The 28,000-nt window shown below is 44.3% G+C and overlaps 1 protein-coding gene across 1 annotated transcript; it reads left to right on the top strand.

The window, feature by feature from the left end:
- Positions 1 to 8,610: 8,610 nt before the first annotated feature.
- On the top strand, positions 8,611 to 23,301 carry LOC308308141 (uncharacterized protein; the record flags this gene model as incomplete). Its single annotated transcript, XM_080753506.1, has 3 exons — positions 8,611 to 8,663; positions 18,932 to 19,542; positions 23,144 to 23,301. 3 exons carry the CDS (start codon positions 8,611 to 8,613, stop codon positions 23,299 to 23,301), a joined length of 822 nt encoding a protein of 273 aa, XP_080609632.1.
- Between the last annotated feature and the right edge of the window lie 4,699 nt (positions 23,302 to 28,000).

Raw genomic sequence — 28,000 nt, 5'->3', positions numbered from 1 at the left:
GGAGCCTGGCTGGCTGGGACTCCCTCTTTCGCAGGTGTTTCGCTCGGGTGGGCGTGGTTTTGAGGTAGAGAGAGAGTCGTGTCACCGAGGGGTCTGGAAATGAACTGCGTCACGTGACCCATGTTTCAGCTCTAAAAGGACAAGCGGGAGATTTAAATACATTGGTTTCAATAGAAGCGTCGTGCATTTTTAGGTAAATATACAATATTACAACCATTTTAAAGTATTGTACAGGGATAACTGTACGACTGTGTGCGACTGCAACCTGTTCCTGTTCGCGGATGACTCGGCTCTCCTTGTCTCGGGCAAGGACCACTTGCAGGTTGAAAAGACACTTAACTCTGAACTGAGTAAGATCTGCACATGGCTTAACGACAACAAATTATCAATTCACCTGGGAAAAACCGAGTCCATCCTCTTTGGATCAAATCATAACCTCAAAAAGGTAGATGACTTCACAATCAAAGTGGGTGACAAGGTCATAACACGAAAAAACGAAATCTCTTACTTAGGATGTATCCTTGAAGCTAATCTTTCCAGCGAAAAGATGACTTCAAAAGTAATAAAAGAAATCAACCAACGAACTCGTTTCCTACAGAGGATCGCCCCAATGGTCAACTTCAACACACTGAAGACCATAGCTGGTGCAATAATCCAGCCCCTCTTTGACTACGGAGTCCACGTATGGTATCGTGACGCCCCACAAGCCCTTAAAACTAAACTCCAAACAGCCCAAAATAAACTAATTAGGGTCCTGCTTAACCTTCCCTATCAGACTCACCTCACCGCTACTCACCAGTTAAGAGTGGGGTGGCTCAGAATAGATGACAGAGTACAGCAACTTGCAATGGGCCTGGTGTACAAGATACACTACACCACTATGATACCCAAGTACCTGTCAAAATACTTTATCAACGTTAAGGATGTCCATAATTACAACACCAGAGGCAGCGCCACAGATCACGTTCAACCCAGAGTCAACTCAAAGAAAGGGTCGAACTCGTTCTTCTGCTATACCACAAAAATGTGGAATGCCTTACCGAAGGCCATAAAGGAGTGTGGATCACTAGCATCCTTTAAAATTGCCCTGAAAAACCACTTACAGGCAGCAGCCGTTCGCAACTGGTAAAAAACCTAGCCCAACCCTACCCTCCCTGCCCCTTCCTTGTATATACTTGTACACTTGTATATTCCTTGTATATACTTACTGTTTGTTTAGATTTACTGTATATTCCTTGTATATACTTACTGTTTGTTTAGATTTACTGTTTTCTTTTCTTTTTTTTTTCCCTTTTCTTTACATATCTACTGCATAGTACTGTGTTCTATTTGTCTGTCATTCAATGTTATATGAGATACTTAAATGGTTTCCTGTTGAAATAAGCTTAGTCTTTTCATGGATCTCCTTTTAGTAGACCTTGTACCAGTGAACTGTACCGTCATGAATCTGTACATTTTCCTATGCAAACTTCTAATAAAGCCTTCAATCAATCAATCAATAACTAAATTCGCTTTAATATTTACTTTACACTATTGCCAAAAAACGATGTAAAATAACGTGGTTTAAGATCATTGAAGTCAGGCTGTTGCCCTATCACTGGCTAATCAATGCGTTGTCATAACGTTGTTGACATGCACAATAGCACCACCGAGTGGCAGCTGAAAGTAAGGCAATGAAAGGCATATGTACTCTGTTATCGTGAGACTGTCAGTTGCTATTGCTTCCAATAGCACCCAGCTGCAGAAGATTTGTCACTTTAGAAGCTCCCCACGAGCCGCCATTGGACTCGCCCCATAAAGTGAACGTAGTTGTCCTAACTCTCCATTCTAGGGCTCTGGGTTTAGGCATATATAACCAGGCCCACCTGGGCGAAACACCTGGGAAAGAGGCAGTCCCTATAGGGACTGTCGGTTATGACATCACCGGAAGATTTGGGGCTTAACTCCGCCCACTTTGGCGGCCATTGCCATTGCTAGGTCTTGGATGCATCAAGATCAGTCTGTACTAGTTCTACTTGTTGAGCAAGCAACGATACTTTTACTTCAATTGCTCTAGGCTTTGATTGCATTTCAATAAAACCATATTTGATCAACATAACAATCACACACATTTGACTGTTTATAGGGAATGTTATATTATTATAAACCGATCTTTATTTCCAAAGCAACGGATGAATGTGATGGCTGTTCTGATCTGCTTGTGCTCTTTCTGCGCTCATGCATGGACAGCCGAATTCGCGATTTTCGCGTGATATCTTTTTATTTGGAGACAATAATGAGCACCAGCAAATGAAAGCAGACATTCCAGTGAATATGGACACGTTTAAATTTAAATTTTTTGATGAAAATTGACCGAGTAAATGGCCAAGTCAAATTGCAAGTGGTCTTGGCAGTGGCCCAATAACTGGCTGTAGGCACGCTATGTGGTGTAAAGTAATTAAGTATATTTACTTAAGTACTGTACTTAAGTAGGCCTACACTTTTGAGTTATATGTAGGCCTACATATGTAGAGTTATATGTAGGCCTACTTATATTATATTATTATATTTTTACTTCTTCTCCACTACATCTCTGATCCAAATATTGTAGGCCTGCTTTTACTCCACTGCATTTATTTCAAAACTTTAGTTAGTAATGCTAGGCCTACTATACTTTTGATTATCATTACAAAACATCATTAACCACTTCAGCATATACATATATTTTGACCATTTGAAAATAGCCGATCTACAAGCTTACAATGTTAGATCCATGCTATTTTCAAAAGATGTTTTGATAACTTGAAAGGGACATTCAGCACAATGAGTAGGCCTACTTTTACTGTTGGTACTTTAAGTACATTTTGATACCATTACCAATACTTTTATACTTTTACTCATGTAAATTTTGAATTGGCCTACTGGACTTCGACTTGTAATGGAGTACACTTGCATTGACCAATCCATCTTGTCTACAACCAGCGAACTGTCAATGCTGTTCTCCGGTCATCGCTTCCTTTTATCCAAGAGTCTCACAAGAAAGATAGCAACAAACATGGCGGGCGGAAATGGCCGATTTTTGCAAGGCCACGCCCAGTCCTCACCCCCTATTGGTGCTAGCCCTGGTAACTAAGGGGTTGCCAGGTTTGTGCCAGTTGCGAGAGGAATAGTCTAAGCCAGAGGTTTTCAACCTATTTCATATAAATCAAGGTCCATTATTTATTGGGCATCTGAGCCATATAGGCCTACGGAACACCATTTGATGAGATTTAGCCTCTCAGGCCCAAAACGTATTTTGTTGTCGTTGGATTGGTTGATGTTGGTACCATAGCAAAGATAACAGGCACGATGATCAAAATAACAATTCTTAATACTTCTTGTAAATTAAAGTAATGCAGATGTCTAACAATAATTGAACTCTTCGAGAGTGAAAAATGAAACCAAATGTACCCGTTAAGGATCCAATTGGTTTCATTTTACACTCTCAAGAGTTAAAGAACTATAAGGGTCCATTTGGTTACTAACTCTCCATCATAAAGCTGGGGACCACCGGGAACCCCATCAAGGACCACTAGTGGTTCCCGGACCACTGGTTGAGAGAACTGAGCTAAGCAGCTCAGGTCACCCTGGCCCTGCAAATAGGCCTATGTAACACCCAGGATTTGTACCCGGGTCTCCCGCGTGAAAGTCTAACATCTTAACCACCAGGCCAAAGGGACATCCCTATGGACCATCGTCTCTCAAGTAAACTTGCTTTTGCCGTGCTACTCCTCCCTAGCTGGAGAGGAACTGGTAAAGTTTGTGCACTTGGTGAAAAGTTTTAGATTTTTGGTATGGTGTTAGGTATGGGTATAAGGTTTTCAAAAACCATCGCAAACAAGTTGGGCACGCCCCCTAGTGGTCTATTTGCAATGAATCAAATATTAGATACTCAGTATATGGTTAAAACCCCAAATAATTGATAAAAGAGATTTTCAATGGATTCTGTTACTATTGGGTATGATAAACAACATACTAAAAATTCTGGAAAAAATGACTACCGGAAAGGCACCATTTTCAAGATGGCGTGCACGATGGCTGCCGGGAGCTGAACATGCCTATAAACTGGGTTTTAATGTGTAAAAATTCATAATAAATCTGCACTTGATGAAGAGTTTTTGATTTTTGGTATGGTGTTAGGTATGGGTATAAGGTTTTCAAAAACCATCGCAAACAAGTTGGGCACGCCCCCTAGTGGTCGGTCTGCAATTAATTCAATAGTAGATTGGTCAGGGAGTCACGTGACGGGCTCAACCAAGATGGCTGCGTAGAGGAGAGCGGCTCTCACATCTTATCACATTCCGCTTATTTTTAATAGTAAAGATCTAAACATTTTTCGAACCGACTTGTAGAAACCTTTATTAGGTGCCTCACTGCCACAGGAGACACGAAAATGCTCATATGCGGCCAAAACAGGCGCGGCGTCGTCGGCCAGCACACGAGGCGCTAGCAACACAGCTAACAACGAGGCTAGCATCGACCAAACACAGGGTAACCCACAGAGAGTATACCTATTTCCTCCATCTCCGCCTCTAAAACCACAGACCCTGGCAACAGTGGGATGTCTGGAAACGTGAGTAAGGAGTTTGAGAAGCTTACTGCACTTATTTTGGAGAAGTCGGAGGCTCATGACAAGAAGTTGGAGGCTATAAGTGTGACGAAGAAAGCCACCGATAGCAAGCTAGCAGACATAGCTAACCGCATATCTGAGGTGGAGAAACGTGTGGTTACCCTGGAGGAGGCGATTGATGACATACGGGCCGCTGAACTAGGAGCTTCTTCAGTTGAATTAGAAGCACTACGGCTGAAATTGGACGAAATCGAGAACCGGGAAAGGCGTTTGAACCTGAGACTAGTTGGATTTCCACCGCATTGTGAGCAGGGTGACGTCATCAAGTTCTTGTGTGACACACTACCGACCCTGCTGAACATACAGTTCCCCCACGGCTTGGAGTTCCAGAGGGCACATCGAACCGGCCCACTACGTGACGGGGAGACGGGCGGCGCGGACGGCGGCGGTGGTCAACCTGCGGCTGGGAGAACCATCATCGCCAGATTCCTCAGATTCCAGGATAGGAACCTGGTCGCCGACGCAGCACGCAAGATGGGCAACGTCGTTTGGAACGACCATCGTATCATGGTGTTTGCTGATTATTCCAAGATCGTCATGCAGAAGCGTCTGAAGTTCAAAGAGTGCAAAAAAGCACTCCACGCTTTGGATGGGCGTTTCTCCCTGGAGTTCCCTGCGGTTTTAGTCATTCGGACGCCGCAGGGGAAACGCCGTCGAAGGCCATGGACTACATTCGATCCCTAGGATGATCTCCACACTGTTGCTGCGGTAGCTCTTTGAGCACAAGTACCTGATTTTCATTCATACTAACTATCCTCTTCTTTTGTGTTAGCTTTTTTGGTAAATTCTTATATACATTTTTTATTACTGATCATTTTCAATGCCTTAACTGAGTCTATTTTTATTTTCCTTCATTTTTTTTGTTTCATTTTATATTTCTTAATTTTATTTCTACAGTTGTAGTTATGTTTTTACTTTGTTCCTAGCTTTCAAACTAGTAATTGTATTTTTTTTATAATAGGTGTAGCTAGGCTACCATTTGGTTTCATAAGGGATAATAGGATATAACTTGTGGGGCAATGTTAAGACCAGGCCTAGTCTAAGTCCTTTTTCAATTTTTATTTTGTTAGCTATAGGTCATATGTTTCCTGTTGGCGACTTGATAGTGCTCTGTACTAAAGCAGGTCATATTGTATACTCATTCTGGGGCCCCTTGTAGCCGTGTGCTGTTAATCAATTTCTGGACTGATTCTATTTATAATTTATTTTATTTTATTCTATTGTGTTTTTGCAATAATTTTTATTTATGAAGAAGTAACTAGGTTACTATTAGGCTCAACATGGTGTTCACAGGGTTATAGTGTCTGGGGCACTTTAGGAAGAAAGGGCCAAGTCGAAATTCTTAGCTTTCAAGCTGTTTTCAGTTATACATCCTTGTGTGAAGGATTTAATTTAGACCCGAGAGGAGTTGGGGTTAAATGTGAACCGTATGGGTGGTTCCTTGGGGCTGTGGAGTCACGCGCATTGTGTATGAATGAAGGAAGAGTGTGAATGAGTGACGTCTTGGTCTTATGTCTTTGGTGGGAGATCCCTGACCGTTAACTAGGGGGCGTGTATGCATTCCAATCTGATCAGAACTACATGCTACAGCTGCTCAAAGCATACGCCCACCTTTGTTGCTAGGTTACGGCCTCTGGCCCATTTAAACATGGAAGGGGTCGTCACCTGGTGGTTAGATAGTGTAAATTCATGCAGTATGCTGTCACTCAGCCTGCATTTGTGTGTGCGTGATATTGTGGAGGGGTGTGTGTGTGACAGTGTGAGTGTATTGTGTTTCTGTGTGTATGGGTTTGTTTAGTATGAACCCAGTGAACATCGAGACGTATATTATACGTCTTTTGAAAGTCATTTTCGGATTTTGGTCCCTGGGGGGTCCAGAACGTGGGTTTTTCTGACGTCTTTTTCTGACGTCTCTTGGACGTTCAGTTTTGAACGTCAACAGGACCACTATATAATGTCTAATTCTAGTCCAAATGTGGTCATTGTGGACCTCTTTTAGACGTTCAATTCTAACCAATTCTAGACCTTTTTCATGCTGATTAGACTCTGTGCATAAACTGTAGTCCTTATTTTCAGACTGTGGCCCATTTCCTGATCATTTTCCTTCCTTTATTTGTCTCAACAGCAATGTTAATTGTGCTGCTGAGCCAAACAAAGTAAGGGAAAATTAACTGGAACATCAAATTGGTGCCACCTTCTGAGAACAGGGATTACAATTATGCACAGAGGTTTACAAAAATCACAATCACAATCACAATTCAATCCACTCTCATTGCCATCTTTATTAACATTTCCACAGACATGTTTTAAATGTTTTTCGAGGGGTCCCTGTCTATACATGTAGGAGTCCCCGGCCAAATACATGTAATTTTGAGGGTCCACTGACATGAAAACATTGAACATACATGGAACATCCGAGTTCCTGTCCTGTCCTGTCCTGTCTAAACAAATAAAAGCACACACCATTTAAACCTGGAACAAACGTTTTCCCGGGCAAATACATGCATGGGTCTCCGGCCAAATACATGTAAATGAGGGTCCACTAACATGAAAACGTTTGAGAATCACTTATTTAGGTAGTTGTTAAAGCGTTTCTAGTCTAACGCCACATAGATGTGTTCCAGGTTTTACAGTGTGAATAAAGCTATACGATGTGTTTGCTTGTGGTTTAAATCCTTTGACCTTGTATCTGAATTGCTGTCCTTTCCTGTCCGAACAATTAAAGTCCAAGTTCAAGTTCAATTAAAGACTTCTGAAAATGGCATTGTGTTGTCCTCTCCCATCGGTGGCACATTGGCATTGAACATAAACAGATCACAACCAGTAAAATTGTGGTGAACATTAACAGGTGGCAACTACCAACGGTAAAATTGCTATAATTCTGAAGACAAAAATAATAAAAGCAGAACAGCTTAGATAGACAGAATTTGAGCGTTAACAGTCCTCAAGTACTCCAATGAATACAGGTCACAGCAGTCACTATAACCTTGAACCAGAACAGATCTTATTTTTTCTTTTACACTGCTGAGTGCCTGTAAATATCACCAAATTACTGCCGAGCGCCCGGTGTGTGTCCCCCGCCTCCCCTCCTGGCTGGAGCGTGTTTCAGGTGGTCTGCTGCATGCTGTTTGATCATTTCCTCTGTAGCCTCAGGGTAGACTTTCATGACTGCATCTGTAGAGTAGAATAGCTAAATTACATATGTGCAAAGGCAACATGGAGTCAACAGTCCCCATATTCATACAAAAAGCGTTATGTAAAACTCACAGTAGACAGCAGTTTAAAAAAAGTCAACATGGAAATGTTTTGCCGATCAACTCATTTACAGATTACTAGGTGACAATTTTCTTTCCTTGGAGAACCTGAAATATGGGCTTACCTCGAGTTGCTCTATACAAATTGGTCTTCGCAATAGCACGCTTCTCTTTACTACCCTTCCCCAACATGTTGCATTGGGCCATCATGCCGTTACTGAAGAGCCTGAAGAAAAACACAAATGAATGATAAGAGATTAGAAATATTTGTTAACATGGCATAAAACCTAGGTCCCCAGGATGGTCTCCTTTTAATCCCATTACAACAAATCTCTTCACCAAGAACAGCAGGTACACAAGATCACACCAAATAACTTTTCAGACAAAACCACAGCTTACACAAACACCAAACAAAGGGTTATTTCATATCTTATGTTGAAACACACCTGTCAAGCACTTTGTAGACACAATCCTTTATGTCCTTTCCCCCAACACGAGACAGCTGCAGCACTAGGTTCATGTAAACTTTGACATACCACAGAGGAACATTAAAATAGTGTGCAAATGCATTACATTCATTAGCCTACCAGGGTATTATAAGCTTGGACATCACCAATCCGTTGCTCCTCTCTCTCGAAGTCCTCCAGGTTCTCAATCCTCTCGACACGGCTGGCTGAAGAGCTCGCTGAAGACATTTCAGCTCTGGCAATGCGTCTCACCTCGTTGCGGATCTCCAATAAGATAGCCAACGATCTCTTCTGGTATACTGAAAAGAAAAAAGATTTCAAGAACACGCATGTTATCGCTAAAATTATAGACACCACCCAACAATGTTACAATGCTATTTGAAGAGCAGTTTGTGTGTCCTGATGGAAAAGACAAGAAAAGGGGCAAGAGAGAAGAGACCAGAGAAGTGTCCTGTCCTCATTGAAATACTGTAGCTCAGAACGTACCCGCTGGTGCCAATGGGAACCTATCAGTCACCGCATCTGCTCCTGTAAAAATATTTAAAAAAAAGAATGGATGTTTTAGAAATGACTGATATTTTTTGCATTCAACTTCCCCAGATGACCATAGATTTGATTCAAAATAATACATCTGGCGTAATCAAAACCTTTAAATGTGACAACTCACCATGCCCGGCGGTGTCCCTCAGCACCTGACTGTGGCTGGAGTTGTGGACATGTCTGGACCAGACAGAGTGAGTGGAGCCATTGCTGGAGCGGGTGCTATGCCGAGACTCGTGGCTGGTCCTGGAGCTGTGCCGGTATCTGACATTGTGTTGGGAGGCACTACTCTGCCTTGACCTGTCCCAGAACGGATGCAAAAGTGGTGGCGCCCCCAGTGGAGGACCCCCTACACTGCAGCTCACATAAAATGCCGTAACTCCGCCTAGGAGCGACCGGGACAGCCGGGGCCGGTACCTATTCGTCCGCCTTGGCGGCGCGGAGACCCCACCCCTCATTTCTCACATGGCCCTCTTCTAGCGCCACCATGAGGCCCATTCTTGCAAAACACATTTTTGGACACTGCTCCTACAATTTTTGCCCTAAAATCACGCAAATCGGTACACAGTATGTCTACACTCATCCCATCAACATGAATCTCTCCCATATAGCGCCACCTCCAGGCCGATTTTTAAAAACACATTTTTGGACACTGCTCCTACAGATTTTGCCCTAAAATCACGAACATCACTACACAGTATGTCTACACTCATGTCATCAACATGGATCAGGAAGATTTTGGCAAAACAAATTTTTGCCCTATTTGTGGAGATAAGTGACCTACGGTCGCTTATCTCCCGATTAGGGAGTCTTACTGGTATATATATATTTTTTAAAAGGCTTTCATGCACACTTTTAAAATGAGGTTTGGTCTAATAGATCGCAATGTGCTATTTTCTGGATGTTCATAACAATTAAAATAATAATTGCGACCGTAGGTCGCATTTACTACCAAAACCTCCACAGGCTGTCCGTGGGTCAGTCAGTGAGTCAGTCAGTCACACTTTTTCCCTGCTCATATCTCCGCAACCGTTGACCCGATCCATGCCAGATTTTGCACAAACACTCCTTGACTGCCAAACTACAACCTCCAAGGACCCCCGGAGCCCCAGGGACCCCCAGGTCCCTGGGGGACCCCCAGATGTAAAAAATGACCAAATGTGGTCACACGTCACACGTCACACTTTTCCCCTGCTCATATCTCCGCAACCGTTGACCCGATCCATGACAGATTTTGCACACACACTCCTTGCCTGCCAAACTACAACCTCCAAGGACCCCCGGAGCCCCAGGGACCTGGACCCCCAGATGTAAAAAATGACCAAATGTGCAAAAATGACCAAATGACCACCCCAACGGGGCTGCTCACGGGGAATTCCCGGGGACCACCGACTCCTGGTGCTCCAGAACGGATGCAAAAGTGGTGGCGCCCCCAGTGGAGGACCCCCTGCCACTGCAGCGCACATAAAATGCCGTAACTCGGGCTAGGAGCGTCCGGGAGAGCCGGGGCCGGTACCTATTCGTCCGCCAAGGCAACGCGGAGACCCCACCCCTCATTTCTCACATGGCCCTATTCTAGCGCCACCTTCAGGCCGATTTTTAGAACACATTTTTGGACACTGCTCTTACAGTTTTTGCCCGAAAATCACAAATATCACTACACAGCATGTCTACACTCATGTCATCAACATGGATCAGGAAGATTTTGGAAAAACAAATTGTTGCCCTATTTGTGGAGATAAGCCACCTACGGTCGCTTATCTCCCGATCAGGGAGTCTTACTGGTAATAATAATTATAACATTTATTGCGACCGTCAGGGAGCAGTTTACTATGAAAACCTCCACCGGCCGTCCGTCCGTCCGTCCGTCCGTCACACGTCACACGTCACACCTTTGCCCTGCTCATATCTCCGCATCAGTATGACATCACACCACATGTGTACACAAACCTTTGTGTACGTTGCTGTGGCAACAGTCTGTTGTTGCTGGTCTGTTAGTGTACGTTAGCAACCACCTTAGCAACCATGGTTTTACCCTAGCAACCAACTGTTTACCCTAGCAACCAACTGTTTACCATAGCAACCATGTTTTTTACCCTAGCAACCAACTGTTTACCATAGCAACCAGATACGCAGAGCAGGGATCTCCATATATGGGCATAAACAGGTGACATCACACTGATGTCAGATACTCAGAGCAGGGATTTCTCCATAATATATGGGCATAAAAGGGATTCTGTTAGGGATCTCCATATATGGGCATAAAAGGGATTCTGTTAGGGATCTCCATATATGGGCATACAAGGGATTCTGTTAGGGATCTCCATATATGGGCATAAAAGGGATTCTGTTAGGGATCTCCATATATGGGCATAAAAGGGATTCTGTTAGGGATCTCCATATATGGGCATAAAAGGGATTCTGTTAGGGATCTCCATATATGGGCATAAAAGGGATTCTGTTAGCTGTTAGTGATCTCCATATATGGGCATAAAAGGGATGCTGTTAGGGATCTCCATATATGGGCATAAAAGGGATTCTGTTAGGGATCTCCATATATGGGCATGAAAGGGATTCTGTTAGGGATCTCCATATATGGGCATAAAAGGGATTGTATCCCAGATGATGCCCTGTTAGGAGATCCACACTAACAGAATCCATATATGGTCCTACCGACAGCTGCTATAAGCCAACCCTGGTATTAAACGACTTCAAACTCACCAATATTGTGGCTCTATGGAAAGCTTGGAATTAACTCTTGCTATCTGCAAAGTGTTTGTTTCTGAAAAATCCACCGTAGAATTGTTATGATTTATTTTCTGTCAAGAAATCCGAGCAGACATGGTTTATTTTCGAAGTGTTGAACTTCGGAAGCGCTCGTCTTCTATAACGCCATGTCCCGCTGCCTCCTGCATAATGTGACAATTAGAACCAGGTGGTCACAGGACCGTTGAGGGATTTTCCACGAGCGCTTCCAAACTCCAGGACTTAGAAAAAATTATCACCTGAAGAAAATTTCTTGAGCCGCAATATTGGTGAGTTTGATGTTGTTTAACACAATCAGATAGAACAAAAAAAACTGTTTTGATGCATTGGCTGCCTATGGGAGGTATTGCAACCCTAGATTCAACCGATTATAAAAAAAAATCTAGTGTTGCAATTTGCGGCTACACGCTGAGGCCTCTTATTGCGACCGTCAGGGAGCAGTTTACTATGAAAACCTCCACCGGCCGTCCGTCCGTCCGTCCGTCCGTCACACGTCACACGTCACACCTTTGTTTGTGTACGGTGTGATGTCATATATCTTCAGTATGACATCACACCACATGTGTACACAAACCTTTGTGTACGTTGCTGTGGCAACAGTCTGTTGTTGCTGGTCTGTTAGTGTACGTTAGCAACCACCTTAGCAACCATGGTTTTACCCTAGCAACCAACTGTTTACCCTAGCAACCAACTGTTTACCATAGCAACCATGTTTTTTTACCCTAGCAACCAACTGGGCATAAAAGGGATTCTGTTAGGGATCTCCATATATGGGCATAAAAGGGATTCTGTTAGGGATCTCCATATATGGGCATAAAAGGGATTCTGTTAGGGATCTCCATATATGGGCATAAAAGGGATTCTGTTAGCTGTTAGTGATCTCCATATATGGGCATAAAAGGGATGCTGTTAGGGATCTCCATATATGGGCATAAAAGGGATTCTGTTAGGGATCTCCATATATGGGCATGAAAGGGATTATGTTAGGGATCTCCATATATGGGCATAAAAGGGATTGTATCCCAGATGATGCCCTGTACTTGGGATTTGTTGATGTAAATGTTCACATAGAGTGTAATAATTGGTAAAACAAACTTTTGGCCTATTTGTGGAGATAAGCGACCAACGGTCGCTTATCTCCCGATTAGGGAGTCTTACTGGTTAATTATTGGCTGCTGTCCATTTAATGTGGGTCTTTCTTGACGTGGTCTTTCTTTGCATTGATTGCAACCGTCAGGGAGCAGTTTACTATGAAAACCTCCACCGTCCGTCCGTCCGTCCGTCCGTCCGTCCGTCCGTCGGTCACACGTCACACCTTTGCCCTGCTCATATCTCCGCATCAGTATGACATCACACCACATGTGTACACAAACCTTTGTGTACGTTGCTGTGGCAACAGTCTGTTGTTGCTGGTCTGTTAGTGTACGTTAGCAACCACCTTAGCAACCATGGTTTTATCCTAGCAACCAACTGTTTACCCTAGCAACCAACTGTTTACCATAGCAACCATGTTTTTTTACCCTAGCAACCAACTGTTTACCATAGCAACCAGATACGCAGAGCAGGGATCTCCATATATGGGCATAAACAGGTGACATCACACTGATGTCAGATACTCAGAGCAGGGATTTCTCCATAATATATGGGCATAAAAGGGATTCTGTTAGGGATCTCCATATATGGGCATAAAAGGGATTCTGTTAGGGATCTCCATATATGGGCATACAAGGGATTCTGTTAGGGATCTCCATATATGGGCATAAAAGGGATTCTGTTAGGGATCTCCATATATGGGCATAAAAGGGATTCTGTTAGGGATCTCCATATATGGGCATAAAAGGGATTCTGTTAGGGATCTCCATATATGGGCATAAAAGGGTTTATGTTAGGGATCTCCATATATGGGCATAAAAGGGATTCTGTTAGCTGTTAGTGATCTCCATATATGGGCATAAAAGGGATGCTGTTAGGATCTCCATATATGGGCATAAAAGGGATTCTGTTAGGGATCTCCATATATGGGCATGAAAGGGATTCTGTTAGGGATCTCCATATAAGGGCATAAAAGGGATTCTGTTAGCTGTTAGTGATCTCCATATATGGGCATAAAAGGGATGCTGTTAGGGATCTCCATATATGGGCATAAAAGGGATTCTGTTAGGGATCTCCATATATGGGCATGAAAGGGATTCTGTTAGGGATCTCCATATATGGGCATAAAAGGGATTGTATCCCAGATGATGCCCTGTTAGGAGATCCACACTAACAGAATCCATATATGGTCCTACCGACAGCTGCTATAAGCCAACCCTGGCGATAAGGTCTGAGTCGAAGAAATGCTTCTTTCCTGGCAAGAATTGCCCCTTTATACTGTAGGGCTCGTTTGTGTATTGTATGACATCACGCCACATCATCGGCTGAGGACTGTGTGATGTCATCATATCTCCATATATGGAGACATAAGTTGCTCATGCCCAAATATGGGCTGGTGAGGTCAGACTTAGTGTGATGCGTAGGTTATCTCCATATATGGAGATTCAACTTCAATGAGTAACCATGGCAAACTGTCAACTGCCCGTATGTCTTGATAATTGGTAAAACAAACTTTTGGCCTATTTGTGGAGACTCGGGCGGCCCAGCGTCTAGTCGGCGACCTGGCCAACTCGGGAACGATGTAAATAGGGAATTAATGCCCCGCCCTTTAATGCAAACCCCATTATACCTGTTGTCATAGGACCCGTTTTGACCATCTCTTTGCCTGTGTCCATTTATGCCCATATATGGAGATATCTGTATCTATCTGTCGGCGTCCATTTTATGTCCATATATGGAGATCTCTGTCGCTTTTTGTTTGTTTCTTCTTTAAGCAGAATACGCAGCCTGCTTAAATCTGCATCATTCAAGTCATCCTCCCAGTCCCACGCTTTGTTGCTTGTCTTATGTTTGTCTTTTTCTTTTTTGGAGCAGACCCCATGAATGCCCCACCCTTTAATGCAAACCCCAATATACCTGTTGTCATAGGACACGTTTTGACCATCTGTTTGCCTTTGTCCCCTTATGCCCATATATGGAGATCTCTGCACACACAGTACCGGTTGCTGAAAACTCTGATGTCAGACATCAGCGCCGCATACGGGCATTCATTTTATGCCCATATCTGGAGAACGCGCGTGCCGGTGGGAAGAACGGTTCTCGAGATACGCGGATTACATACATACATACACATTCACAGAGATTTTTTGTTGACTCATGTGGCGTACGTGATGTCAGAGCCTTTTATGAAGTGATGTCACAATGAGTCAGCGCTTGCGCCGATTTCCTCCGGAACAGCCTGATGTCAACAATCAGCTCTGCATAAGGAGATTCCGAACGTTTTGCGCCGGTTTCGGAAAACCCAGCGTCTAGTCGGCGACCTGGCCAACTCGGGAACGATGTAAATAGGGAATTAATGCCCCGCCCTTTAATGCAAACCCCATTATACCTGTTGTCATAGGACCCGTTTTGACCATCTGTTTGCCTGTGTCCATTTATGCCCATACAGTATATGGAGATATCTGTATCTATCTGTCGGCGTCCATTTTATGTCCATATATGGAGATCACTGCAGATATAGTTCTGGGTCCATTTTATGCCCATATATGCCCATATATGGAGATATCTGTCTATTTGCGTCCATTTTATGCCCATATATGGAGATCTCTGTCGCTTTTTGTTTGTTTCTTCTTTAAGCAGAATACGCAGCCTGCTTAAATCTGCATCATTCAAGTCATCCTCCCAGTCCCACGCTTTGTTGCTTGTCTTATGTTTGTCTTTTTCTTTTTTGGAGCAGACCCCATGAATGCCCCACCCTTTAATGCAAACCCCAATATACCTGTTGTCATAGGACACGTTTTGACCATCTGTTTGCCTTTGTCCCCTTATGCCCATATATGGAGATCTCTGCACACACAGTACCGGTTGCTGAAAACTCTGATGTCAGACATCAGCGCCGCATACGGGCATTCATTTTATACCATATCTGGAGAACGCGCGTGCCGGTGGGAAGAACGGTTCTCGAGATACGCGGATTACATACATACATACACATTCACAGAGATTTTTTATTTTATGTCCATATATGGAGATCACTGCAGATATAGTTCTGGGTCCATTTTATGCCCATATATGCCCATATATGGAGATATCTGTCTATTTGCGTCCATTTTATGCCCATATATGGAGATCTCTGTCGCTTTTTGTTTGTTTCTTCTTTAAGCAGAATACGCAGCCTGCTTAAATCTGCATCATTCAAGTCATCCTCCCAGTCCCACGCTTTGTTGCTTGTCTTATGTTTGTCTTTTTCTTTTTTGGAGCAGACCCCATGAATGCCCCACCCTTTAATGCAAACCCCAATATACCTGTTGTCAAAGGACACGTTTTGACCATCTGTTTGCCTTTGTCCCCTTATGCTCATATATGGAGATCTCTGCACACACAGTACCGGTTGCTGAAAACTCTGATGTCAGACATCAGCGCCGCATACGGGCATTCATTTTATGCCCATATCTGGAGAACGCGCGTGCCGGTGGGAAGAACGGTTCTCGAGATACGCGGATTACATACATACATACACATTCACAGAGATTTTTTGTTGACTCATGCGGCGTACGTGATGTCAGAGCCTTTTATGAAGTGATGTCACAATGAGTCAGCGATTGTGCCGATTTCCTCAGGAACAGCCTGATGTCAACAATCAGCTCCGCGTAAGGAGATTCCGAACGTTTCGCGCCGCTTCGGGAAAACCGCATGCCGAGTCGGGCCGAGGCCCGGCACTGCACTCCGCGCCGCGGCGGGGAATGCGCGTGCCGAATCTGAAGCCGGTGGGACGAACGGTTCTCGAGATACGCGGATTACATACACACAGAGATTTGTCGCATTTATAGATAGGGAGTCTTACTGGTTATAACATTTTGATTATTACCCCTATTATATAGTTTGAGAAAGAAAAATTAACCAAATAATGGCCCAGTGCTGGCCAGTGCCAAAATAAATAAAAGCCTGTTACCAATAGCCGCCTGGTCCCTTTTAAGCGCCCGGGGTCCGACCCCATTTTGCGAAATAAACGCCCGGGCTACTAATTGGTGATTTACGGTAGATAGGTAGATACCTTTATTATCCCACGGGAGGGAGCTTGTTTCTAAAGCGTAGTCGTTTATTTGGGCTTGCTAGTTTAACCACTTCTGCCAAATTACAACCTCCAAGGACCCCCGGAGCTCCAGGGACCCAGGTGTAAAAAAATGTCCCTCCGTGAGTCAGACGTCACACGTCACACTTTTGCCCTGCTCATATCTCCACAACCGTTGCACCCATCCATGCCACATTTTGCACACACACTCCTTACCTGGCAAACTACAACCTCCAAGGACCCCTGGAGCTCCAGGGACCCCCAGCCCCAGGTCCCTCGGGGACCCCCAGGTGTAAAAAATTACCAAATGTGCAAAAATGACCAAATGACCACCCCAACGGGGCTGCTCACGGGGAATTCCTGGGGACCACCCACTCCTGGTGCTCCAGAACGGATGCAAAAGTGGTGGCGCCCCCAGTGGAGGACCCCCTCCACTGCAGCTCACATAAAATGCCGTAACTCGGGCTAGGAGCGTCCGGGAGAGCCGGGGCCGGTACCTATTCGTCCGCCAAGGCAACGCGGAAACCCCACCCCTCATTTCTCACATGCCCCTCTTCTAGCGCCACCTTCAGGCCAATTTGCGTGATTTTAGGGCAAAAACTGTAGGAGCAGTGTCCAAAAATGTGTTTTAACATTTTTGGACACTGCATCAACATGAATCTGTCCCATATAGCGCCACCTTCAGGCCGATTTTTAAAAACACATTTTTGGACACTGCTCCTACAGATTTTGCCCTAAAATCACGAAAATCACTACACAGCATGTCTACACTCATCTCATCAACATGGATCAGGAAGATTTTGGAAAAACAAATTTTTGCCCTATTTGTATCTCCCGATTAGGGAGTCTTACTGGTATATATATATATGTATATATTAGTGCTGTCCGAGTTAACTAAATTAATCGCAATTAACTCACCATTATGTTAATCGCGATTAATTATTTGAATCGCAATTAATCGCATATTTACAAACATTGGCTACAATATTGGCTATATTGGCTACAAGGTCCATCCCTGTTGATGTAACAAAAAATACAAAGTATAATTAAAGCATAAAGGTGGACACAACAGAAATCATTTAGCAGATCCTTATACCCATCAGCTGCAATCTGTTTAATGCAATACCATTATGATTTATTCAGGTTTTTAATTGATTTAGAATAAAAGATTAACATACTTTCGCATAAATCCAGCATATATTTCCACTCCCAAGTTAATAGGGCCACGAAAGACTTGAAAGATATCCCTCTAAGTTACATTGTGACCTGATAAAAGCTGATGACTTATTTGCGATTAATCGCGCGATTAACTACATAAATCATGCGATTAATCGCGATTAAAATATTTAATCGTTGGACACCACTAGTATATATATATATATATATATATATATATATATATATATATATATATATATATATATATACAGCAGGGATGGGCAACTTTGATGATGGCGAGTGCCACTATATTTCCACCTTCACTCCAGAGGGCCACATTGCATATTGCTACGTCCTACTGTACTTTGTCATTCTAGTATCTCATACAAAAGATCTACAAGCTCAAAACGCATCTCAGACGCATCGCTTGTAGATCAGCTATTTTTTCATCTTTTGAATTGGAATCCTGAATTTTTTATTTTTACTTTTTGTATTGGAATCCTGAAATGTAACATTTTGATTTAATTTCAAACATATACTCATGTTAACTTTATGAACCTAAATACAAATACATTTTAATACTACTAGACTGTTTATAGACCGACAGAATTAAAGCAGGTCATGTTTGGAATTGTAACAGCTGAAATCAATAATATATCAGTATTCAGGTATTAACCTGTGGGCCGCATTAAGTGAAGGTGAGGGCCGCATGTGGCCCCCGGACCGCCAGTTGCCCATGTATGGTATACAATATATATACAGTAGGCCTACATCGGCTATTTCTGTTTCGACAACAGCAGATCTACAAGCTTGTCGATTTCCACCGTTTCTGATGAAACCTCGTTTCCGTCTCTCCCTCTCTCTCTCTCTCTCTCTCTCTCTCCCTCCCTCTCTCTCTCTCTCTCTCTCTCTCTCTCTCTCTCCCTCCCTCCAGCTCCAGTTCGGGCTTCTCAGACAGCCGGCCTCAGTCTCCCGCCCGGACCGGAGGAGGAGGGGGGGGTTTCAAATCCAACACCCCTCCGCCTCCGCCGCCGCCTCTCCCTCCCCCGCCTCCCTCCTTACCCTCCGGCGGCGGCGGAGGGGGGCTGCGGGGCACGCCCCCTCCCCCCATCCCCCCGCTGCCCACCAGCGCCGCCCAGCAGCAGCAGCAGGCCCACCCCCCGGCCATCCCGCCCGCCCCCCTGCAGATCGCCCCCGGCGTGCTCCACCCGGCGCCGCCCCCCGTGGCCCCTCCCCTCCACTCCTCCCCGGCCCGCCTCCTCCACCTGGCGGGCCAATCGGACGGCTCGGTTCTGCCGCCGCCGCCCCCGCCGCCCCCCCTGCCGCTCCCCGGGGCGCGGAGCTCCTCCCCTTCAGGAGGTCCTCCTCCTCCCATCCCGTCCTTCCCCTCGGTGGCGGCCATGGCGTCGGCGGCGTCGGCATCGCCGCACCACCACGAGCCCACCGCGGCGATGGCGGGACACGGAGGCAAGAGGCACCACCACCCGGCCAGCCTGCCGCCCATAAGCGACGCCCGCAGCGTTCTGCTGGAGGCCATCCGCAAAGGTGGGTGTGGTGGGGGGGCGTGGGACGATAACATTTCATATCACGATTATTGTGATCAAAGAAATCGCGATTTACGATATCACGATATCATGATAATCGAAATATTCCCAAAATCCGTTATGCTAGGTTATGCCAAAAAATAGGCGATCTACAAGTGAGCTTGTAGATAGGCCATTTTTTGGCAAAGGAATTTTGTAGAGTGAAAAAAAGACTGTATCAAGTACGTATCTTATAAGTACGTTTTACCAATAGAGGGTTTAAATGGCAAAGAGATTTTGTAGAGAGTGAAAAAAAGACTGTATCAAGTACGTATCTTATAAGTACCTTTTACCAATAGAGGGTTTAAATGGCAAAGACATTTTGTAGAGAGTGAAAAAAAGACTGTATCAAGTACGTATCTTATAAGTACCTTTTACCTTATTATAGAGGGTTTAATGGTAACGGATATGCAGCTCGGCAAATAAAAAGGTGAATTGATCCCAGTGCATGACGGAGGACGATATCACGATAAATTAAAACTCCACAGTACGATTATGGTGTTTTTTATCGCGTATCGTGGGGGCTTAGTGGGGGGACAAAGTACTCACATTTTTTTTTACTTACAGTAACCCAGTAAGTTTCAGAACCACTGACATAGAAACGTGTTTTTCAAAAACCTTAGAAGGATTTAGAAGGTATTTGTAGAAGCAGGTCAAAAATATTGAAAGATTTGCACAAAATGTGCATGGATTTCTTAAATAGCAGATCTGCAATGGGGAGCGTGATAACATTTATATCTAGATATTGAATCAAGCAACTTAAAAAACGTTCAGGGTGTTCATAAAAGCCTGATGAGACGATAAAATTACCAATTTTTTCTTTAAGTAAAATAATCTATACTGCAATGTAGAAATACGATAAAATGACCAACATTTGTGTAACAGAAATACTCTGTTACAAGTAAAAGTCTGGAATTCAACATTTATTTGAGTGAAAGTACAAATAGCATTGGCATCAAAATGTATTTAAGGTACCAAAAGTAAGTTTTCACCCCCCATGTATAAAATGTATGAAAATCTTTAGAAAATAGATTGTCTATTTTCAAATGGCCGAAATGTATATAGGGTTGAAGTGTTGGGTTGTAGGTTTTATAATAATAATCAAAATCTTCAAAGTAACTCGCAACTAAAGTTGTCAAATAATTGTACTGTAGTAAAAGTAAAGTGGGGTCCTGGGACCCATACACACACACACTATGTGCTTTTTTTTCCTTCTTTTTTTCCCTAAAAAGAAGGAAAATGTTTTATTATTGTAAATTTTTTTGGTTACCTGACGGGTTCATTTGGTTCCATTTGTACACTGTCAGAGTTAAGGGGAGACCTTGAAATGTGAACATTTGAGAAACACTGGGCTAGCGAACGTTGCCATCCAGCCTCAAAACATCGTAACTCGTCACACTCGTCTGTGGTGGTCGATGAGTAAGGGGGTTCCAGGCATGGTCCCCAGACAAATGTGTTAATACAACATCAGTTGAACCACCTACAGCGGCTATTTGAAAATAGCCACGGCCAATACATATCAATTTGGAGCATGTTGATATGAAACAGTTTGAGAAGCACTGCATCACAGCATGAGCTTTGATGGGCTGAATGACCATTACGTTACCCGCTGAGCTGGAATTATGGGAGCGTTTTGAAGAGAATGGTTGAATTGTTTAACTACATGAACACCCACGTCCCTATTCTGGACATGTCGTTATAAGTATTCAGCGAGCTCAGATCGGCTATTTTTGGCAAAAGAGATTTGGTGTAGAGGGGAAAAGGGAGGAGATCAAGTATTGGCTCCTGAGGAACACCAGCCAATTAACTGTGTGGTGGTTCATTGTTAATTGTAGTTAAATATATCTCTGCCACAACCTGGAGTGTTTAACACGCTGCCAGTGTTAACAGCATAGAACAGTGGTTCTCAACCTGTGGGTCGGGACCCCCAGGGGGATCCCCAAATTATTTTGAGGGGTCCCCAGATGATTGGCTTAATGTGCAACATTGTTTTCTCACTCAACAGTAAACAAACCAACATAAAGTTTAAGTGTATAGAGGGTATCTGCACAAGAGACAATTTAAGGACTTTTAATACCTCTAAAATGACAAATTAAACATTGGCCAAATTGTCAAATATTAAAGGCAGAAATTGTGAAAATAGCAGATCTACATGCTCACAACGTCTCGCAAACGCGAGGCGTTGTGAGCATGTAGATCTGCTATTTTCACAATAGAAACATGTTTACAAAATGTAATGCCTCAAGTCTTAGTGATCATCAGGGTAGGGGGGTCCCCAGTTAAAATATGATTATTTTGGGGGTCGCGGCCTGAAAGGTTTGAGAACCACAGGCATAGAAGTTTGCCTGAACCGTTCTAAAATGGATAGAATCTCAGTTTTCTCAGGCAGTAAGAGAAGCTGTTATGTATTATTTTATGAGTCCAAGGTTAACTTCCACTGTGTTTGCCAGTTATGGAAAATGCGTGGACCACGAAGTCCAACCATGGCTAAAAATGTTGTTTTGTCTTTTTTTTTCCAAGAAGTTTGTAAATAAAACATTTTTAGAGGAGAAAGTACACGGTTAAGCTGGGGCAGTTTGTAGATGTGACATTTGATGATAGATTTTAGTCATTCAAAACAACGGCTGGGACGGCTTGAATCTGCATTTTAAATGACAAAGCACCGCATAAACACAGAGACCAGCACGGAAATTACACTGCAGTTCAGGGAGCAGTGCTGGAATCTGCTCAGCAAAAAAGAAAAAGAAAGGGGGGGGGGGGGGGAAGAATTATGTCGGGCAGAAACCTCCTATCTCCATGTTTCAACTTTTAATGTATTTATTTTGGAAATGAATTCACAAAAGTAGTAAAAAAATAACTGCTCTACAAGATCTACTTGTAGACATTCACTTATTTAATGACAAAGGATTAGAGTAAAAAAAAGGAATGGTTATGGACATACAAGTGTAGTGTTACGCTTAGGAAAAGATTCAGGTTGGGTTTTAGGCTCACATCCTGAGCTTGTAGATCTGCTATTTTCGGTGTTTTCAGCAGAAAACGTGAAAATGGCATTCATGAAATCACTGGGCTAAAAATGTTGAAGTCCTCACAAATACAGTTATAAAAATGCTTTTGTGTGTGTGCGTGCGCGTGTTGTCCCCGCCAGGCACGTGCACACATAGACATCAAAGGGGGCTTGAGCCCCTGCCCTTTTACCCGTCTGTAAAAAAGTGCCCCCTCCAGACCATGAATGCAGTTTTCACTATGGTGAAAGAAATGCAAATCCATGCCATACTTGAAGGCAGTATTCAAGAGAATTGACTCGTCCAAACTCTCCTGAACTTGAATGCAGCATCTTATGTTGAAAGAATTTTCCCTTTCTGTGTAGAAATCCTTGCACATATCTTGTATTGACTTGATTATGCTTAGTTCAGTGTGGTATAACGCACTGAAAATGTCCGACCTCCAAGCTGCGACGCGTTGTGAGCTTGGAGGTCGGCTATTTTTGATATTTCCACCAAATGCCCCTTTAGAAATGTCAGCCCCTGCCTCTCTAACATTCTCTGCACGTCCCTGTCCTCCAGGCATCCAACTGCGGAAGGTGGAGGAGCAGCGCGAGCAGGAAGCCAAGCACGAGCGCGTGGGCAACGACGTGGCCACCATCCTGTCGCGCCGCATCGCCGTCGAGTACTCCGACTCCGAGGACGAGTCCGAGTTCGACGAGGGAGACTGGATGGAGTGATGAGGACGGAGAGAGAGAGGGAGAGAGACAGAGAGAGAGAAGGAAAGGAGGGATTGTGTGTGTATGTGGGCAGGGAAGAGGCGAGATGCGTTGGGAATGCGAGATGCGTTGGGAATGTGCCCCAAGTGCACTCCCACTCACCTCCCACCAGAGCCTCTTACACTGCTGTTTCTCAACGTGGGGTTCAGGGACCACCAGGGGTCCAAATTTGGACCCTTGTGGGGTCTGTAACTCTGAGGCCCCCTTCCCACCGGGGTTGAACCGGTTCAGTTATCATTTTTTTCCCTCCTTTCTCTCTGTCAGACTTTACAGCAGCAGTCAACGTGAGCGGTCGCATTTTTTTCGTTCGCTCCGTCCCACCAAGCTCGAATCCAGGGACAATGGAAAGGAGGGATACTTTTTCTTCTTTTTTTCCTATTGTTTCTTGTATGGTTTGCCGACTCGTGTCTCAGTTCACCACGGAACGCTCATAATTGTATATACAGAGAATTATGTGCGGGATGGAGAGGAATCACGCAGTGTTTTTTTTCCTCCACGTCGGGTCGGAGCCAAAACATCTCGGCTTGGGAAAACTGACTGTCCTTGGGACGCTGCTGCTGACTAAGAACAAGCCCCAGATTGGCAGAATGGACAGACGGTCCATCATTTACTTTATCCTGCTTCTTTCTGGTGATATTGAGGTTAATCCAGGTCCCGTGGTCACTCGGCAAACTGCCGCCCGTCTCACGAGGGAACTACAGCTGCTTTCGGAGACAAAGAACCCCAGCGGAGGAAACATCGATACGGGTTCTACTGGTGACGAGTGCTGTGGCTGCCCACCCGGCTCTCTACAGCAAAGCTCCAACATCGAGGCTACTCGTGACCAGCTCGCGGCCGTGGTTGTCGAGCCGCCGCCCGATAACAACCAGCTCGCGGCCGTGGTTTCCGAGCCGCCGCCCGATAACAACAGCGCCGACGTTGACCTGGATGTCCCGCCCCCCCCCCCGTCACCGAGGATGCTGGTGCCCAGTTAGCGGCCGCTGGATCGCCGGAGATGACCGTCGAGCCGGATGCCCCCCCGCTGGTCCCGCCACCCCCCAGGGATCGTGATCAGTCGTGGCTGGCGGCATATCTTGGCTTTGAAGCTGTCTGCGCCGCGACACCGACCCCCCGTGCCGTCGAAAAGTCATGGATCTCCTCCTGTTTGAGCTCTCAGTCAACAAAGGAACCTGACCTCCCCACCACCCCCACCCCCACCGCTCCCCCACTTCAGTCTCAACTACAACCGGACTATGATGACCACCTCCCCCCCACGACAAACTTTCCTGTCTCGGTCGTAGACAAAGAGCCCCCCAGCTCCGACGATGGCTCGATCACTACAGAGAACATGCACTCTGTTGTTTTTGCCAAACCAGGACTTCATCATGTCCACTTAAACATCAATAGCTTGAATCCCAAAAAACTGGAGCTAATTAAGGAAATGTTTCATGACGGTAAGGCAAAGATTTTATCCTTCTCTGAAACTAAACTTGATGACTCGTTTACGGATGCTAGCATTGAAATTGCCAACTATACTGTAATCAGGAATGATAGAAACAGGTATGGAGGCGGAGTTTGCATGTATGTACATAATGTTGTCAATTTTATCCCCCGTCCAGACTTACACCACAGTTCACTTGAAACTGTATGGATCGAGGTAATCTTTGAACATGCAAAAAACATACTAATATGTGCTGTCTATAGACCACCTGATCAGAATGATTTCTTTGAGCTGTTTGATGAGAGCTTAGCAAAGGTGGACGGTACTGAGTATCACATTTTGGGCGACTGGAATGTGGATGTTTTGCGTAAAGAAGCACCCATGTTCAAGTCCTTTGATGGGTTATGCAATCAATACAGCCTCACTCAGCTTGTCACAGTACCCACCAGGGTGACAGAGCACTCTCAAACCCTCATAGATCTCGTCGTAACCACTGACAAGTCCAAAGTCACCGCTAGCGGGGCTATTGTATGCGGTCTTAGTGATCATTACATGATCTACTCTACCCGAAAAATACACAAACCCAAGGCTAGTGGCCACAGAACTGTCATTGCTAGAAGCCTGAGGAACTACTCCAGTGAGGCTTTTAATCTCAAACTAGCGGGTGTAGACTTTTCCCCAGAGCTGCAGTGTACAGATGTCGAAGAAGCATGGTGTGGTTTTAAAACCAAATTGACCAATGCTCTAGACGACGTGGCCCCCTTGAATACCACCAGGGTTAAAGCCCGCCAAGAGCCATGGTATAACTCAGATATTGCAGAATCAGCTAAACTCAGAGACAAAAAATACGATGAAAAACGAAAGTGCTGCAAAAAGCTCAGTAAAAAATTCAACCCTGACCTCAAAATCCACGTTGAGCATCTTACTGCTCAATGCAAGAAACTTAGAAACCAGACAACCGCCCTAGTTAGATCCGCCAAAAAAAACTACATCGACGACAAAATCGATGAATACAAAAACAAACCACGAGACCTATGGAAGTTGCTTAACAACCAATTAGGCTTAAAATCAAAAACCATATGCCACAACATAAACATCAAAACGGACGCCGCTCTCATTTCTGACAAAGGTGAAGTGGCTACCCATCTTAACAAAACCTTTACCACCACAGCCCGTTCACTGGTCGAAAGACTGGTCGCCCCATCTGGGCGGTATGGTGAAGAATTTGTTAAAAAATTCTACAAAAAACTGGGCGTCAGAAAAGACAGCTTTAAACTTTCCACAGTGACAACTGATGAAGTGTTTAAAAAATTGAGCGCCCTACCTCAACACAAGGCCACTGGCCTTGATAAAATCCCAGCTAGATTTCTCAGAGATTCAGCCGCCACCATTGCTCCAATCATTACCCATATAATTAACCTTTCCATCGAACAGGGTCATGACCCCCAGGACTTCAAACTAGCAAAAGTAACCCCCCTGCACAAAAAAGGTAGCAAACTAGACCCTGGAAACTACCGCCCCGTTTCCATTCTTAGCTCCATATCCAAAGTCATGGAGAAAATAGTCTACGAACAGATTGCAAGATATCTCGATGAGAATAATCTGATTTACGAGTTCCAATCTGGATTCAGAAAATCCCATTCCACTGACACATGCCTTCTCTATTTGACTGACCAAATCAAACGCGAAGCGGATCAGGGCAAATATAGTGGCATGGTCATGATGGACCTCCAGAAGGCATTTGACACCGTGGATCATGCTATTCTGATTGAGAAACTAAAAGCCATCGGTCTTGACAGCGCAGCAGTGAGCTGGATGCAATCTTACCTGGTGGGGAGGGAACAGGTGGTGGAGATTAACGGAACCCTGTCCCCCCCCCTCCCAGTAAGCTGTGGTGTTCCTCAAGGTAGCATACTGGGACCTCTGTTGTTCCTAATATACGTGAACGACATGGCATCTGCTTGCGACTGCAACCTGTTCCTGTTCGCGGATGACTCGGCTCTCCTAGTCTCGGGCAAGGACCACTTGCAGGTTGAAAAGACACTTAACTCTGAACTGAGTAAGATCTGCACATGGCTTAACGACAACAAATTATCAATTCACCTGGGAAAAACCGAGTCCATCCTCTTTGGATCAAATCATAACCTCAAAAAGGTAGATGACTTCACAATCAAAGTGGGTGACAAGGTCATAACACGAAAAAACGAAATCTCTTACTTAGGATGTATCCTTGAAGCTAATCTTTCCAGCGAAAAGATGACTTCAAAAGTAATACAAAAAATCAACCAACGAACTCGTTTCCTACAGAGGATCGCCCCAATGGTCAACTTCAACACACTGAAGACCATAGCTGGTGCAATAATCCAGCCCCTCTTTGACTACGGAGTCCACGTATGGTATCGTGACGCCACACAAGCCCTTAAAACTAAACTCCAAACAGCCCAAAATAAACTAATTAGGGTCCTGCTTAACCTTCCCTATCAGACTCACCTCACCGCTACTCACCAGTTAAGATGGGGTGGCTCAGAGTAGATGACAGAGTACAGCAACTTGCAATGGGCCTGGTGTACAAGATACACTACACCACTATGATACCAAAGTACCTGTCAAAATACTTTATAAACGTTAAGGATGTCCATAATTACAACACCAGAGGCAGTGCCACAGATCACGTTCAACCCAGAGTCAACTCAAAGAAAGGGTCGAACTCGTTCTTCTGCTATACCACAAAAATGTGGAATGCCTTACCGAAGGCCATAAAGGAGTGTGGATCACTAGCATCCTTTAAAATTGCCCTGAAAAACCACTTACAGGCAGCAGCCGTTCGCAACTGGTAAAAAACCTAGCCCAACCCTACCCTCCCTGCCCCTTCCTTGTATATACTTGTATACTTGTATATTCCTTGTATATACTTACTGTTTGTTTAGATTTACTGTATATTCCTTGTATATACTTACTGTTTGTTTAGATTTGTTGTTTTCTTTTCTTTTTTTTCCCCCTTTTCTTTACATATCTACTGCATAGTACTGTGTTCTATTTGTCTGTCATTCAATGTTATATGAGATACTTAAATGGTTTCCTGTTGAAATAAGCTTAGTCTTTTCATGGATCTCCTTTTAGTAGACCTTGTACCAGTGAACTGTACCGTCATGAATCTGTACATTTTCCTATGCAAACTTCTAATAAAGCCTTCAATCAATCAATCAAACCTATGGTGTATGTATGTTGTTAAATAATATA

The sequence above is a fragment of the Nannobrachium achirus genome (genome assembly GCF_963921795.1).
Source record: "Nannobrachium achirus genome assembly, chromosome: 22".
Classification (NCBI taxonomy): Eukaryota; Metazoa; Chordata; class Actinopteri; order Myctophiformes; family Myctophidae; genus Nannobrachium; species Nannobrachium achirus.
Note: the sequence above shows the minus strand (reverse complement) of the source record. Positions and strands in the feature narration are given on the sequence as shown.